Here is an 18,765-nt window from a genome sequence, read left to right on the forward strand (position 1 = left end):
CCTGCAAGAGAGGTGGGACTCAATGCGGTTTGTGAGGGAAAAGGAGTTAATTTTATTGTAAATGCGTTGGACATTGTTAATTGTGGAAATGTGTCGGACATTGTTAATTGTGGCAATGTGTTGGATATTTAGCTATTTATTCAACATGCAGTTGTGAACATGATTACCCTGCTCTGTGTATTCTGTCTTCAACTTAATATGCCAAAAATTGAGTAAAAACTCATTATCAGTTTTTATTATTGAACATGCAAAGGCATGAGTAAGCCTCACAGATTTACTCTGTAAAGTAGTGAGGCTCTAATTTAGGTCATTTCTATTTCAACATATTTAATACAGGTCCTTAATCCCTACAAGAGTGCCACTAGAGATGGTGGATAGTCCATAATCTGCTAATTTAAACAACGGACGCATATTTCATTGAACAAGAGTGCTTTTGACTTTCCCATGCCCCTGAATGTTGACATTTAATAATCATCTACTCCTAAACACACAGAAGATAACATGGCAAAGACCTTGACCACTGCCATCTCAGCCAGCCACTGAAGCAGTTACTGCCAGTGGGAGGATGGTAACAAGAACTCAAAGGGCGTGCATTATAAATATTACAAAATATCCAGCTTTCACTGGAGGACTGGACTTTGGAAATGAGCATGAATACACTTTTTTTTATGATGACCTTGGCCATAAAAAGGCAGAGATTCAGAGAGGCTCTTCTGTTATCTGGCACAGGGCTGTATACGGGTAGCTGACAAATGTGTAGAAAATCATTGGGCCATTGTTCATTTACCCACCCCCAACCCTCCTGGTCTGCTATAATTTTTTTAGCATAAGAAAATATCGAGTCATACTGAATACTGATATAAGTTGAGAAACGAATATGCAAGATAGCTCCCAGCACTTGTCTGCTATCATCCCACTGACTAAAAAAGCCATCCAGCTTTTTGGATATTTTGGATAAAGTATGGCATAATTATGAGTCATTTCCACAGAAACACATTTTGGGTTTTATATTTGAACCTCTCAGCCTTCTGGGATATTAATAATGCCTTTCTACTCCAAATCAGCAAGATATGCTAATTTAAATCATAACTATCACCAAACTGTCTTCGAGAAAAAATGCTCCGCTGTTCAACTGTCCGTGTCCGATCTGACAAAACTGTTTCAGCACAAACAAGCTGTCGCGCTCTCGCACTCAAAACAATAGGAGACGTCTCCTAATGATAATGATTAAAATAGCGAAATGCAGGCATCGTTCATAACAACGATCACATGATAGTCCTGACTCCCGCCAACAGAGCCCAGGAGGGTGCCGTCTTGCTGTTGTGTTCCTCTTTGCTTTTCTCTGATCATCAGTGCTGCTAAATAAATCATATTCTAACTATAGTTTTAATCATTGCTCTTCCCTTTTCTCCTTTTGATGCTCACAAATGATATTTTGGTGCCTGCCAAAGAGAATATTTCTCTCTGCATTATGTGAGAGTAGTAAACTTACTGCACAGCAGACACTTAATCGACCAGAAGGATCAGTCATAAAAACAAGAACATACAGAATGAAGTGTAGTGGTTAAGGTACATGACTGGGACCCGCAAGGTCGGTGGTTCGATCCCCGGTGTAGCCACAATAAGAGCCGCAGTAAGATCCACAATCCACAATAAGATCCACACAGCCGTTGGGCCCTTGAGCAAGGCCCTTATCCCTGCATTGCTCCAGGGGAGGATTGTCTCCTGCTTAATCTAATCAACTGTACGTCGCTCTGGAAAATGCCATTAATGTAAAAGAGAACAGGCCATTCACAGCCTGTCCCGGAATTTAGCTCCTGACAAGAGTATAAGAGCTGCATGAAGCCTGAACTTCAACACCGCGACAGTCTATGCCTCCACTACATGACCTGGCAAGATGTTTCTTGGTTTGATATCTCTCTGTAAAAAAATACTTCCTTTCTACCTCTGCCACCATTTCCTTGTCAACTGGAACCCCCCTTTCCTTCAGGGTGTGGATATGTGTATATATATATATATATATATATATATATATATATATATTTTTTTATGTGTTTGTTTTCTCGATTCACCCCGTTCTTCATAGAAATGTGTGCTGACTAACCTGAGGCCCAATTCATCTCATCGAAGAATGGATTTTAAAATGAATCTGACCCTTAAACCTTGATAACATAAGCGCATGGAGCTGAGGAGCAGCTACCCTGTTCTCAGGCTCCAGGGCAGCCTGCGGCTTCCCTACTGTGCCCTAATGGTGCTCACACATTCTCAGGCTGAAGAATTTTGGCCCGTATGCAGGAATGTCATTTTAGATTCTGTCCCACTTAATGCTCGGTGCTGTGGCAGCCTGCTTAAGCATCGCTCCTATGAACGATGGGCAGTGCACCTCCTCACCCTTAGACAGAGCAGGACTTCCCCCCCATCTCTTTGTGCTTAGTGAGTTCTAAGTACCCCAGCATTTCACAGGAGTTCAGCTTAATCACCTTTTCAGGGGTCATGGGTCAGGGGTCAAGGATATACAGTTAAATGCAGAAGTTTCTTTTTTTAAATGTAAGCATACATGTGTCAAAGATGGCCATAAAGAGAGAAGAAGCTTCAAGAACAGAACAGCCAGGTTAGAGTTACAAAACTTTAACTAGCTACAATAGTACATTACAAAGTTGAGTTTTTGGAACACAGTTAGGCTTATGCACATAAGACTAGTGTTAACTTATACCAGAAATATCAGAAGAGATCGAGAGTGGAGAAAAAAGGAACTGCTTATGATCCAAAGCACCCCTTATCTGTGAAACATGTTAGAGGTAGTGGCTTGGGCCCGAATGGCTGCCTCTGGAACTTGTCTTCGTAGATGTGACTGCTGATGGCCGCAGCAGGATGAATTCTCAAGTGTAGAGAAGCATCTTATGTGCTCAACCCCAACCAAAAGCCACTAATGGGAAGGTGCTCACCTTGTAGGAGGACAATGACCCCAAACGCATTGCTAAAGAAGTTTTTCAGGGCTAAAAAGTGGAATGTCACTGACTGCCGACAGAACGTGTGTTTCACTAGCTGAAAAGAAAACTGAATGCAAAACACCCTAGGAACAGGATCTGGATATGGCTGCAGTACAGACCTGGCACAGAATCACCAGAGGAGACACCCAGCACATGGCGAGGTCTGTGGGTTACAGACTGCAGGCAAAGCATTTGCAACCAAGTACTAAATATGAAGGCTATTTCAGATTGTTAATTTGTCCCATTACTTTCACTGCCCTAAAAACTCTGTCTATAAAAGGGCTGTAAACCGTACATGGATTACCCGATATGGATGTAAATACCCTCAGACTGAATCCTACGGTGTGCTCATTTTCATTGTGCCAAACCTATACGAAGTGAGTCACTGCCCCAATACTTTTGCCATCATTTTAAAGAATACGACCATTGAGAAGCCGTACAGAACAGAGATTGGTGGAAGTGCTGAAATAGGCATTTATTTTTTTCCATTCATTTTATTTTTTAAGACAAGATAGTTAGTCCTAATATGGCATGTGCTTTTCCATTCTAATTTTTCATTTGTGATGCAATATCCTCAAAACCAAGTGTCCAAATGAATGCATAATTTCCAACTGCAACTGGCTCTGGCAAAAATTCACATAAACCTAAAAACTATTTGTACTGATTCTCAAAAAGCTTATCGGGGCCGATTTTAAAAATATGGTCTCTGCAGCACTGTGGGTAACTGAAGAGCCTCTCCACATTAAACAGTTTTGGTACGAATGCTTAAAATCCCAGAGGCCTCTAGCAAGCAGTAAAGTTAAAATATTTGACTAGCACCAAAGATTCATATCAAAATTGCACAGCATTTCAGAACCTGCATATAGAGTATAAACACCGTATGGGTGGGAAACGTTATATTTTCTATAAATCAGTTCTCATTTTTTCTTGTAGTTCAAAGGAGACTTTGTAGCATTTAAGTCATCTGCAGTAGGTTAACATTACATCAGGGAACTGAAAGAAAATGAACACATGTACAGGTAAAGGCATACACACACCTACATAATACTCCTAATGAAATCTGTATTCAGGATTTGTATTTTGCTTCTTGGAGATTAGCATATTTAGCCTTCATTAGCATTTTAATGATGTTCCATAAATTAGTCCGGAAATGTTGTTTGCCAGGTCTAGCGTTGCTGCTCCTGTAACATAGGTCAATACACTTTTTATCTCCTTTATTGTAATTCACTCTGGATAAGAACTATGTTATATACCCATACATGTATGTAATATTGTGTATTAATTAGCAACAACAAATTGCATCATATATTGTTTTTAACTGAATGACTACACCTATTTTTATTTTGGTGCATTTGTCAATCTACTATTTGTTTCAAAGTTGAAGTCCCTAACTGCACTCAAATTGTCCAGCTATATTGAAAAGGAGTTGGTTTCTCAGGGCTAAACATCATTATCTGATATGGTATTAGCCTATTCCGTATGTTTGGTGTGGTTGCTCAGTCCATTTGACTTCTGCATTGTGTGGCTACATAATCCATCCTGAAAATGATCAGTATTACATGTACCAGGCACTGAGGTAGTAGTGTAGTGTCACTACCATAACCTATAGAAAACATATTTACAAAATAAAACATTATAATAAAGTAATGATAAATATAATAAAATAACTTTGATATTTGCAATTTGAAATTGACCAAATACTATATATGCTGTGATGGCGATTGTACCCACACCAAATATAAGCCTACTTATTTTAATTCCTTTTTTCTGATCTTTCTCAACACTTTATAAAAATCTGTGCTATTCCACAGTTGCACAGTTTTACTGCATGTGCTTAATGCTAAGATCACACCAGCTGGGGAAGTGGAACGCAGACCTCCGGTCTTACAGCTGTAATTTAAAACCCTCTGCTTATGTGGCTGCATGCTCACTAAGAGGCTAAAGCTTTCTTTTTCTTCAACGGTATTCATGCTGCTGGTTTACAGGAGGTTTTGTGAAGGAGACGCTACGCTAGTCATGGTCTGCACACGCATGACGGTGCGCTCCCGCTTTTAAAGGACTCTATTGTTCCCGGGTTGCATTTCCAGGCAAGTGCTCAGTGCGGCAAACACATTTCTGAAATTCTTCCACCCCGGAATCTAGGTGCCCGAAACTGCAGAATTAAAGTGCGTTATGAGAACTGGCAGTGCGACAGGTTTCAGTGGGACTAGCGATGAAGTGCAGCTACCTACAGGACGATCGCGTTCCCCTGCGTCCTGGCAGGAGGAGCAGCGGGCCCTGAGCAGATCAAATATAATGAAAATACGCCTCTTAGAGTCAGGAGCCTCCGCATTCTTCTGTTTGCGGTCACCTAGCAACTAGCGCTTGACCACTCTTTTGTGCAGACTTCTGCTAATCTTTTGCCCTCTCATTAGCAACATTCCTTCAGTAAGGTATTAAAAGATTAAGTCATACAAAGAAACAATTTTGGTGACTTCTTGATATTTCTTTAAGATAACGTTTTATCAAGTCGGCCAATGTGCAGAGGAATAATTTAAAACGCAATGCGGGGGTTGATAATTGTGCATTCTTCTCCCAACCCGGTGATTACTACAAACAAAAGCACTTGCTCCATTTAAACTCTAGGTCTGGCAGTGGATTTAGTAGATAAGCCCTTTATAGAAACACACTGTTGTTCTCCAAGTTGCCCAAATTGCAATCCCAAAGAGCTACGATTTAGGCGCATAACTTTAGCGAGGTCTGGTTCACAGTAAGTCCGGCACACATGTGCCTCTACAAACACACAATACTCTTCCAATTAACTTCTACAGGCCGTGGTTGTTGTTTGTCACAAATGTGTGTAAAAGCAAACAGATTAACCGTTCCTTTAACGATGGAGTGGTTCTACGTGGTCTGCGGGGGAGGGGGCTGCCACTAACTGATTGGCTACACGTTGATCTGCTTAGCCCACGAGAGGAAATGAAGTGGAGCCGGGGCATCTTGAACATTCCTGGATTGTCCCCCAGTTTTAAAGGGCACACAGCAAGGTCACATTTCAACAGGGTCTCGTCGACATTAACAAGCCCGCTCGCTGATCATTTCACAAGTTTCAGACACAGAAATTGACGCGGGGTCCCACAGGTCATATTTTTCAGTACAGACTGAAATGCAAACTAGATTCTTGGAAAAGTTTATAAACTTACGAAGCAATTCATTAACAATTCTCTCTAAAACAGAGATGCCGAAATTGCCATTCATCTTACATACCTGCAACCCAACCATAGTTGTGATTGTCAGCTTGACAATAAAAAGCCATTTAAAAAAAAGTCCTAATTGATTTTTGAAAAATGTATGACATTAGCGGTACGCCCATAAAGAATGCAGTCATTTAAGTGGTCCACTTCCATGAACGTCCTGGTAATACCTTTACTCACTGCCGCACCCCCAACCCCCACCCCCACCCCCTTCCCTATAGAAGCAAAGGCTGTAGGATAGACCACCATTTGCAACTGGCTACAACCATATTTAAAGCACACAGGTGTTAACATTCAGGTATTTGAAATATGAAAGACAGAATTTTCTGGCATGCCAAAGATTTCTGTGTCACATACTAAGATTTACTGTGTCACACTCCTTCTCAAACACTAAAAATGTTTGTACCTAGTGCAAAGGATTTATTCAGAGGCTATGTGGTCTCTCCCAAATTTGAATGCATCATTCTAAACAGAATTTTCTCAAGGTAAATCAGAGCTAAATCACTGCAAATGTCTGATTTCACAAGCATGAGATATACATTCATTCTGTATACCTTTTAAGTCAGTGAGTTTATCACTTATCATACATTCAATTATTCAATTTCTACTGAATAGAAATATGTTGTATAGTAAGCTGTAAAATTGCTTTTCTATTCAAACATATTCATGAATAAAGAAACGATCAATGAATAGCCTACATTCAGTCAGGTGTTGTTTGCTGATGTGCTTCACGTTTGTTGATTTCAGTGACACAGGGACAACATCGCACGTGGAGTCAGCAGTGCAGCTGAGCAAACTGAACCCATTTCACATCCTCCTGAATGCCCCCCTGAATGCCCCATGCACACACAGTCCCCCTGAATGCCCCATGCACACACAGTCCCCCTGAATGCCCCATGCACACACAGATCCCTGAATGCCCCATACACACACAGTCCCCCTGAATGCCCCACGGCACTCACAGTCCCCCTGAATGCCCCAAGGCGCACACAGTCCCCCTGAATGCCCCATGCACACAGTCCCCCTGAATGCCCCATGCACACATAGACCCCTGAATTCCCCATGCACACATAGACCCCTGAATGCCCCATGCACACACAGTCCCCCTGAATGCCCCAAGGCACACACAGCCCCCCTGAATGCCCCAAGGCACACACAGTCCCCCTGAATGCCCCAAGGCACACACAGTCCCCCTGAATGCCCCGTGCACACACAGTCCCCCTGAATGCCCCGTGCACACACAGTCCCCCTGAATGCCCCGTGCACACACAATCCCCCTGAATTCCCCATGCACACACAGTCCCCCTGAATTCCCCATGCACACACAGTCCCCCTGAATGCCCTGTGTCCTCCAGTCCTGAGCATCTCACATCCACTGTCATACATACACACAGACACATCATCCTGCCAGAGCTATATCTTAAAAACCCACATTTTCAGTTACAGTAAAGTAATAAATTCAGAGGTACCAGGGCAGTCCATGGGCAGGGCTAGAAGAGCTATATTCAACACAAAGCTGACATTCATGACTTATCCAGAGAAATGTACACATCTTATATTCTTTCCCATGTATTCCCAGTTCAGGTTAAGTGTCTTTGCTCAGGGGTACAAAGACACCTGGGAATTAAACCTATAACATTTTAGCAGCAATCCTAGTTCCCTAACCATTATGCTAGACTGCCACCTGATTGGTGTACCTCAAATAAACACCAAGATCTGATGATACAATTAGACAAATAAACAATAATCAGAAGAACCCCTAATCTCATTTATAAGAGCCAGTATCTCGGTCTAATTCCACAGTTTTCCAGACTGCAGAAACCAATTCGTGTTTTTGCTTTCAGTTTCTGAGCTGCTCTACTTTTAGAGAGCTCCCAGGTTATTTCATCTGTGCAAGAGTGCTCACACTAGCCAGTATTTCAGCTCACAATGGCACTGCACAACCTCAAGTTAACCATAGAAAGTGAATATATATTTTGAAATACGCAACATATTTGATGGGTTATAAAGTGCTGTTCATACCTTTTGATGACCATTAAATGTGTCATTTTTGGTTGTGAGAGCAGTGAGGTGAGATGCATCCTGGGAGAGTTAAACACTGTAGTTTAGGAAGCTCTGAAGGTCCTCCTTCCTTGCTGCCAAATCAAGTCTTTTTTCATTTTTGTTTTTATTCAGCCTAAGCCTTATATGTATGGCTTTCTTAACCTTCTGCAGAACTGATATACAACAGATGGAAGGGATGGAAATGCTCTACTAATTGGGGTCATTCTGAACTCTGAAATGTTCACAACTTTGAAAGCAAAGTCCAAAATCTAGCACAAGTCTCTTGAGTGATCTTTCACCTCAATGAAACTTTGTGTTTAATCAGGCTGTCATTCCGTAGCCACAACTTGGAATTGAATAACCAATAACCAACCAGCTGTGAGCCAAATTTCATTAGAACATTAATGTTTATGGCCTCCCATAAATACAGCATAATATGATCACTACAGCCTGTCTGTAGTTGAGAACTGCTAGCAGAAAATCCTGCCTCTCCGTCTCTGAAACGCATCACAAACTGAGAATGCAGCCTATGAGTCTTCATTACAGAGGAACCGAATGCGATTGACCAGGTGAAGCTCGGGATGGCGTCAGATGACTCTGCATCAGCGAGGGAACACTGAAAGAGCCCGCGGCCTGGTGGACCCACAGCCGGCTTCTCACCGTACTGCACACCGTCGCCTGCTTATCAGACCAACGCAATAACTAATCTCTTAGCGTGTTGAGAAATCCATTAAGACGAGCGTTTTGCGCACGTGAACATCCTGTTGTAGTCGTTTCATTATGCCGCTCCGTAGGACTCTTGCCCCCAACTTGCTGATCTCCAATTTGTCAACATGCTATTTCCCCCCAATGAAAAGTGTGATGTTTGTGTTTAATGCTCTTCTGGTACATCTTACAATACCAAAGAAAATGTATGTATTGTCTTTAAGGAGCTTCAAAAGTTGGAATTGCTCACACAACTTCTGGGTTCGTACAACATTTGGTTCACTGGTCAGACCATAACTCTTGTCTTTTCATTCATACTTTCAGCTACCCTGTTAAACTCACCAGACAGGTCCCAGTGACCTTGCTGTTGGGGGCTGTCAGCTTTAGAGTGCAGAAAGCATAACAGAATGGCAATGCTTGCAATGGTGCATTTTCTCATGGTGGATTACTCGACCAGCAGTCTGCTTGTACAGTAGGTGACTGTCAGTGTGTGGACAACCATGCTCCTTTGTTTGGCCACCTTCCCACACACACTGCTGTTTAAGTAGGGTGTAGGTTTTCTTCAAACACATTTTCACACTGGTAACTTAAGAAATAACTTGATTATACAATGTGAACAAGGTCATGTCAAGGTAAAAGAAAGCCTTTCCGAAGCTGAAATTCGACTTGACAAAGGAAAACGTGTCCTTTTAAGTACGGCTGACAACTAGCTGAAGTATCCAATTTAAAAGAACAGGTTTTGACTTTGTTAAACCATCAACGCTCTACACCTCTAGCATGGTCATCAACTTTAGATCTCTACTCCTGGCACACATAGCCTAAATGCTCATTTATAATTTCATCACAAAATCAACTAGCTAATGTTCAATGTAAAGAAAAACTGTCATTAAAATGTATTTATCCTTAGGTGTGACAAACTACTACATACCCAATTATAAATTAAATGGTTGAACTAAAAAATGAATGACTTTGGAGGCTTTAATTTGCTTCTGAGAACTGACTCACTACAACTTCACCAGTTAAATGTTATCAAATTAATTTCTAAAATACTGAAAGAAAATAATTCTATGATTGGTTTCTCAAAATGTATAAAATCTGCAAAAATTAAGTTCTGTCTCTGCTTCCTGTTGTCTTGCTTAAAATAATTGAGTTAAGTTGCAGATTCTGAGACGTTATTTGCCTTCATTTGGCCTGACAGGTCAACTCGTAAAGCAAGCATTCGGGTTGTGAGGAATGTGTGGGATTGTGTAGCCAAACAGATGCACGGGGAGTGGTCTGGTGGCCAGATTCTGAGGAATCTGCCCAGGACACCAGGGTCAATGCCGCTATTCTTCTGAGAATTCCATGGGACCTTTGATAACCGCAGGGAGTGAGGACCTGGATTTAACACCTCCTCCTGCAGCACAATGTTCCATCACTGCACTGGGGCATTCTGGGTTATTTTGGAAGACTGTCCCCAACTGGCTCCTCAACATCCAGTCCAGCTTGTGCAGGGACTTACGGCAGAAACCTCTGATGGTTTGCACAAACTAAATGATATAAAATCAACGGTCCGTTTGTGGAGAAAACAAAACTCTGCATTGACTTCGGTGACTTCAGTGTCCTTGCTGGGAGAACTAGCCGAGATGTTTGAAAACCGACGTGAATGCAGAGACTTGCTTGCAATCAGTCTAAAAATCAACCGTCCTGTATGTTTTCACTGCAACCCAAATTTGGCACAACTGATTCTCCAGGAACAGGGTTGGTGACCCCTGGTCTAAAATATCATATACCCTGCTTCTGCCAAATGGCTGAAGATAAGCAGGTGTGGGCTTGGTTAGTTCTTGGATGGGATAACTCTGGAAAAACTTGGGGAAAGTTGCTGCTGGACAGTAGGGGGCTTTTTTGTAGTCTGGCTCTTTCAACCTGCCATCTAATCATCCCGATTCAATTGCCAAAAACATTGTTATCTCCCTCTCTACCTCAGAGAGCGTAAGGAGAATGTTCTAGCACAAAAATGGGTTAGGGTATGGTAGCTGCACATCACCCAGGTGGGCGCTACACATTGGTGGTGGTGGTTGAGGACGGCGAGTTTCCCCCTCATCGCTGTAAAGCACTTTGAGTGTCTATAAAAGCTTTATATAAATGCAGTGATCTATCGAACACGAGTTGCTGCATTTACTGCATCACGTCTCATCCTCTGATTGAGTGAATGTACACGATCTTCTACTGCCCTTTTCTTCTCCTGCAGCACTAAATGTAGTGACTGAAACACTCCATGTCCATCTGCTGAAATGTCTGCCCCTTCACTGGTTTATATTGTCATTTCTGTGTTTCCCGCGGTCCCATCACAACCACAGGATCTATCCCGCGGTCCTAACAGCACCACAAAATCTATCCCGTGGTCCTAACAGTACCACAGAATCTATCCCGCGGTACTAACACAACCACAGGATCTATCCCGCGGTCCTAACAGCACGACAGAATCTATCCTGCGGTCCTATCATAACCACTGAATCTATCCCGCGGTCCCATCACAACCACAGAATCTATCCCGCGGTCCCATCGCAACCACAGAATCTATCCCGCGGTCCTAACAGTACCACAGAATCTATCCCGCGGTCCTAACAGCACCACAAAATCTATCCCGCGGTCCTAACAGCACCACAAAATCTATCCCGCGGTCCTATCACAACCACAGAATCTATCCCGCGGTCCCATCACAACCACAGAATCTATTCCGTGGTCCGAACACAACCACAGAATCTATCCCGCAGTCCTAACACAACCACAGAATCTATCCCGCAGTCCTAACACAACCACAGAATCTATCCCGCAGTCCTATCACAACCACAGAATCTATCCCGCGGTCCTAACAGCACCACAAAATCTATCCTGCGGTCCTAACAGCACCACAAAATCTATCCCCTGGTCCTATCGCAACCACAGAATCTATCCTGCGGTCCTAACAGTACCACAGAATCTATCCTGCGGTCCTAACAGTACCACAGAATCTATCCTGCGGTCCTAACACAACCACAGAATCTATCCCGCGGTCCTAACACAACCACAGAATCTATCCCGGGGTCCTAACACAACCACAGAATCTATCCCGTGGTCCTAACACAACCACAGAATCTATCCCGCGGTCCTAACAGTACCACAGAATCTATCCCCTGGTCCTATCATAACCACAGAATCTATCCCGCAGTCCTATCACAACCACAGAATCTATCCCGCAGTCCTATCACCACCACAGAATCTATCCTGAGGTCCCAACACAACCACAGAATCTATCCCCTGGTCCTATCACAACCACAGAATCTATCCCGTGGTCCTAACAGTACCACAGAATCTATCCCGCGGTCCTAACACAACCACAGGATCTATCCCGCGGTCCTAACAGCACCACAGAATCTATCCCGCGGTCCCATCGCAACCACAGAATCTATCCCGTGGTCCTAACAGTACCACAGAATCTATCCCGCGGTCCTAACACAACCACAGAATCTATCCCCTGGTCCTATCACAACCACAGAATCTATCCCGCAGTCCTATCACCACCACAGAATCTATCCTGAGGTCCCAACACAACCACAGAATCTATCCCCTGGTCCTATCACAACCACAGAATCTATCCCGTGGTCCTAACAGCACCACAAAATCTATCCCGTGGTCCTAACACAACCACAGGATCTATCCCGCGGTCCTAACACAACCACAGGATCTATCCCGCGGTCCTAACAGCACCACAGAATCTATCCCGCGGTCCCATCGCAACCACAGAATCTATCCCGTGGTCCTAACAGTACCACAGAATCTATCCCGCGGTCCTAACACAACCACAGAATCTATCCCGCGGTCCTATCACAACCACAGAATCTGGATACAAGTTTGTATGTGGCGCTGGGTTTGACTGTGGTTTTCAGCCTAGTTTGCCTTCCGATGGAATAAACTACCAGCTCTAGTCTCAGGAGGCCTCCGTTCCCAGGGCTCACGTTTGGCCTGAGAAGGCTGGAGGCCTGCTGCCCACTCTAACCCTGACCCCAGGATGCAGCATATTAGTCCTGCTTTCCCTCCATCATGCAGGATATTCCTTCAGCATATACCTGGGCTTTTGGTTTGCACATCAGTGTCCATTTAGTTATTGAACTCAACTCAAAACATGTACAGCCAACTAATACCGATAAGTCATTTCATGGTTTGCGTTCCATGGCCAAACTCTCCAAAATGAAAAGAAAAAAAAGAAATGAAAATGACAAAGCATATATTCTGAATGTGAAACTGATGATGCTGGAAGGACAGTGCTTGACCTTTGACACTGGGGTGGAACTGATGCAATATTACTCTATTTTGTGAAGGAGCAGGAGCGATGTGTGCTACGTTCAGGAATGTTCTTCCACCTGAACTGGTTTATATTGTCATTTCTGTGTTTCCCGCGGTCCTATCACAACCACAGGATCTATCCCGCGGTCCTAACAGCACCACAAAATCTATCCTGCGGTCCTATCACAACCACAGAATCTATCCCGCGGTCCCATCACAACCACCTTTGACAGAAAGAGGCCTTCCACAGATTTTTCTTCTGAACTTTACTGAAAACTGCTCATTGGGCTCAGACTGTTTTCATTTACTTTGATTAACAAGCAGGCAAGCTAGCTGTCCAGATAACCAATTGTTTAAACCCCATTAAATCTGTGCCATTTCTTCTTAAATTACAGATTCTGGACGGATGTTTTTAATCAATATTCCGTGAATGGGGGCACAGTAGGAGGAGTAGGCCACACTTATTCACAATATGAAAAAATATGGATATTAGCAACTGAGAACAATTTTGCAATGTAAAAAAAGAATGCTGACACTAATCTAGCCCCATTCATGAAAATGATCAACACCGTTTAGTTCTACCGATTATCCAGCTTCTTAAATACGGTTTTGTTAATCAAAGAAAATAAAACCGGATCACTGAGGGCAATAATGCGATTAAGGTCAGCCCGCCATCTGTCACTTGGGTGACTTGTTTTTAATTTTATTATATACAATATATCATATATAAAAACAGAATTCAAAATGTGGATGTCACATAAATCATTAGCTCAGATACGGTTCTGAGCATTTTTGAGAGGCAGAATTGCCCAGCAAGACATTGAATGGTAGTCTTGTGTGCAGGTATCTGTGCTTCGGCCATCCGTGCGCACGTGCAGTGATTCTCTCACCATGTTTACACTGTGGGGCAAGTAGACCCATTCAGCTTGTTCACATTTCCCGAGTGAAAAGTGAATAGCTTTGTTTTAACCATTTAAGTGTTATTTTGGTTTACTTGCATCAAATAACTGCTGAAATTATTTTAAATACATTGCCACGTGACACGAAGTAGCCTACCTGGTGAAATATGAAATTGAGGTGTAATGTAGCCAATTGTGGAGGACACATTGAGTTATGTTACATATGCTACATGACATGATATTATCGGAATTGGGTAAACGTTTTTAAAATGATGTTAAATGTTTTTCTTACTGTTGCTGGATTTCAAGTCTCGGTGAATAATTGGAACAACGGCTTCTTCGTGAAGGTACTGCATACCCTTGGCGATCTGGACAGCCCAGTTCACAAGAATGTGTGGAGGTATCCTCCTACCCGTCAGAGCCCGATTCAACGTCCCCCCTCTGGCATATTCCATAACCAAGCACAGGTTAGGCTCCTCAAGACAGACCCCTTCAAGTTTTATTATATTTGGGTGTTGTAGCATGGAGAACAGTTTCGCCTCTTGTTTGACGCTGTTTGCGGTGGCTGTGATGTCTTCGTCCGGGTCCTGCCGAGCTGCCTTGACTGCTACTTCTTGGTCCTTCCAGGTCCCCCTGTAAACTTTCCCAAAACCACCTACACCGATAATCTCCTCCAACACCAGTTCGCTGAATATTATTTGAACGGGAGAACTTGGTCCACTCTGTCGCACCCCTGCCGCGCCGCCGGCGGGAAGTCTGTGGTAAATGGCTGGTTGGTAGGTAACGTAATTGGAAGGGAAAATGCCAACGCGGTGGTTAATTTTCCCCGTCCACCACCCCTCGTCGCCCGAGATGGCAGCATCTTTAGACAACACTTCCACCACGTCCCCACGCCGCAGGCTAAGCTCGTCTTCCCCGCTCGCTTCATAGTCATAGACTGCGGTCCATAACGATCGGCACAAGGGAGCAGAGTGAGCCCAGGCCCGTGCGGTGGGGGACTCTGCCCCGGCATGTTCACCGCTACTGCTCGGCCGCACTTCACCGTTTGGGAAACCGGCCCGTGAAATATCCATGTCTTGGTCCCTGCAGCCGCACCATAAGGTGCCGAGTAGTGGGTGCAAAAAGTGGCGTAAAAATGTCCAAATAAGTGGTGGTCACGCTTGCAAGTATACCGGTGTAAATTGATCACAGCGTATTAAAAATGGCTATGGAGTTATCAACCTATTTTGGAATCTGTACAAACCGTTTTAAGAGGCTATGTTTTCAACGCAGCTCCGATTTGGCAACAGGTCGCTGCTCCGATTACATTTCCAAGCATTCCAAAGTCCTGCTCTCGCGGGTACGCGTTACTTTCTAACCACGTAGCCAGTTTGGGGCTAGGCAGCGTTTCTTCACGATTCCTAATTTCCGCCACCAACTTTAAAGGTTACCTTTAACAACTTTTATCAACGTGAAAGAAAATAGCATCACAAATGTAATCCTTGTACGACACCTCTCACGTCTCTGATCCAATAAAATATCCAAGTAACGTGAACATAGCCTATCTTCGAGTACGGAATGAGCCACTGAATGAGCTATACAGTTGCTGATAAAAGTGTAACTAGACACCTGAAAATTACGACTAGGCTACGTATCCCAAAAAGAAAAAAAACTTCAAACACCCTGGAAGCGGTGGTATGCACTAGCCTATATCCCCGACTGCACTCTTCCGAATATATTTATTTGTTGAAAAAAACACTCGCAACTAATTTATACACTTTTAACGCTTTCCAAACCCTAACCCCCTCCGTTTCCACACTGACACTTCCACAACTGTGGCATAAGGTTCCGATAAATCCCTTCGCTATTTTTTTTCCCTACACACTTTCGGACTGAGTGTATCTTGTGCGATCCGAGATCATCTTTACGTTCCATATACTTTAGGATCCAGCGGAAGATCCAAAAAGCCCAGGGTAACTGCTCAAAACAATCCATACGGCGCCGCCATGGCTCCCGGGACTCCTCCGACCCGTCTGACCCGAGAGAAGTAGAAAGTATTACCCGCGGATTGGCGGCTCGGCGCACGTGACCTGTGCGTCTCTGGAAGAAAACAACGGGAGGAGCTACCTTTGAAAGTTGATAAGTTTGCGCATTGGTGACAAAGTGCACACACACAGTCACAGTCACAGACATAGCTCTATTACAAAGTTCACAAGAGCTATTGCCCGAGGACTCTACCTTAACCACAAACCTTGAAAGATAAAGTACAGTAGAAATGCAATCCCATTTCTGACATATTTGTCGATAGTTAGATTTAACTCTGAACTCGCATGAATTTGTATTCCCAAACATGAATTGCTGAGTGAACTATTTGAATCTATTTTTACAAACTGATTTCATATTTCACAGCTAGAACTTGTGATAAAAAAACGATTTGCACGGTATGGTGATCAGTGTGAAATCAACTATTAGAGAGTAGTCCAGACATGGTACCAATTGTTAGAGTTTAATTAACACTGGACATTTTCCTGTGCATTGGTTGAAACGAAAACTTCTTTTCATATTCATGTTCATCCTTTTCTCATTCATATTCAGGTCCAAGCAGTGTTGGGCAAAAAGCATGTTTATAGTATTGATGTCTCAATACAAAGCAGAACAGGTTTCAGGAATAGTGGTTGTCAGCCTGTGTCCCAACGTGGATGGTTCAGCCAAAGTAGTCCTGTTCTAAGTATGTAATATGCAACTTTTATAATCATCGTTTTTAACATAATCAGAATTTAAAGTTATCCTGCAATATTGTCTTCAATATAGCCCTAGGGCCTTCACTATTCGTAATAATTAATTGTAATGGATTTTCCATTGCCTAAAAGATTGTACTGTACATATTTCAGTAGGGGGCGACAAAGTATCAACGGTACTAAAACAGTTCCGTGCCCAAAAGATCATTACATTACACGTTATTTGGCTGACACTTTTAACCAAGGAAACGTACAGTTGGTTAGACTAACCAGTTCTGGGGCAATGTGGGGCTAAGGGCCTTGCTCAGGGCACCCGACAGCTGTGTGGATTTTATCATTACAACACTGAGGATTGAACCGCTAACCTTGTACCATGTACCTTCACCTCAACATTTGAAAACTTAAAGACTTAAATAGCGATTAAAATAATTTCTAGAAATAAAGCTGTTTTACATTTTAAGACAAAAATAGTATCATTTATTTTATTTGAAAAATACAATTTAAAAAAGTTTGACATTATAAAAAATGCATTTATATTTGTAAAACGAATTTTTTGTTAATTTGTTTTATTGAAAAGAATGTACTTCAGGCCTATTAAAAAAATGTTTTGTTAAAGTTCTTGTGTAAATTTCATAGTGTGGGTCTGGTTTAACCCAATTTTCTTTGCTTGTTACATCCATCCCCAGCTAATGCTGAAGCTCACCCCAGTAATGGGGTAGGTTATAACAGTGGAACGTTTTGTATCTGATATCTACTCACGCATTCTGAGATATTGTAGTAGATGTATAAATGACTAGTATTTGTTGCAGATAAATATCGATAGCTTCCATAAAAGTTTGAGAGCTATCATCACAACTCAAATTTTGGTCAAATTTCTGGTGTTACAACTAACCCAATGTTACAACCAAGTTACTCCCCTAAGTAATTAATTTTAAGCCTAAATACGACTCGTCACTTTAATATGCTTTATACATTTGTGCAGCCAATATGCTCCATTATGATTTCAGGTTTGATTTCATTTTCGTGGTGTGATACTGTAGTGTTGTGTGTAGGCTATAACCTAACATTGGCGATCTCTGTGATTAGGCCATGCCCCAGTGTGATAGAATGACTCATGCATAGTATGTTCCCTGAGCTGATATGTACCGTTTTGATCGTTTCAGAATATTAAGTGATTGGTTTTCGTGAACTAGCGACATTCTCTTTCATTCCGCTTCAGGTGTTTATTCCCCCGTCTAACCGGATACCTTAAATATTTTTTCCTGTCGGCGATTATTATTATCTTCATTTTTAACCTATACGAGTGACGCCTATAGATCACAGAACGCATCTGCGCAGACAGAGCAAGCTTGGATATATTTTATCATCCCACCCCACCTTATTGGTCTGACCCATGGAAGTCACATCCCCGAATGCAGAAGCGCGGCTATTGTGTTTGGCGTGGACTGCATCGCTGCGTAGCCGCAGAACTACGCAGGACATCTGACGGTGAACGGAGAGGGGTGTAGCACGAAAAGGGAAAAATGCGTCAAGACGTGAGACCTGGCTTTCGGATTAAGTGGGTGCTGGCTAAAATATATAAATAAACCATCTAACGGCAGAGCTTCAACATGGCAGCGCCCTGAATATCATATTCGGATTATAGCTTACTTTGCTATTTCGAGCGTCCATTCTGTTTGGTGCGATGGGCTCTCAGGTGGTCCAAACTCTGCGACAGGGGGTCTGGGCATCTCTGACCGGAGGCTGGTACCATGACCCAGACCAGAACAAATTTAATAACTCCTGCCACCTATACCTATGGATGTTTCTGCTTATGTTACCTCTGTCATTGCATTTGGTGAGTATGAAATAGACCGGATAAATATGGCAAAAG

General features: G+C 42.9%; 2 protein-coding genes across 2 annotated transcripts in view; one reads left to right on the forward strand and one right to left on the reverse strand.

Moving 5' to 3' along the window:
- Positions 1–16,173, reverse strand: part of map3k21 (mitogen-activated protein kinase kinase kinase 21) — a 29,308-nt gene extending 13,135 nt beyond the window's left edge. The window contains exon 1 of the mRNA XM_061228090.1: positions 14,468–16,173. Coding sequence (XP_061084074.1) covers positions 14,468–15,248 — 781 coding nt within the window. The 5' untranslated portion in view covers positions 15,249–16,173. The remainder of the gene's footprint in view (positions 1–14,467) is intronic.
- A 2,278-nt stretch (positions 16,174–18,451) lies between these two features.
- pcnx2 (pecanex 2) overlaps positions 18,452–18,765 on the forward strand; it is a 25,261-nt gene continuing 24,947 nt past the window's right edge. Inside the window, exon 1 of the mRNA XM_061227983.1 lies at positions 18,452–18,729. Coding sequence (XP_061083967.1) covers positions 18,577–18,729 — 153 coding nt within the window. The 5' untranslated portion in view covers positions 18,452–18,576. The remainder of the gene's footprint in view (positions 18,730–18,765) is intronic.

The sequence above is a fragment of the Conger conger genome, chromosome 18 (genome assembly GCF_963514075.1).
Source record: "Conger conger chromosome 18, fConCon1.1, whole genome shotgun sequence".
Taxonomy (NCBI): domain Eukaryota; kingdom Metazoa; phylum Chordata; class Actinopteri; order Anguilliformes; family Congridae; genus Conger; species Conger conger.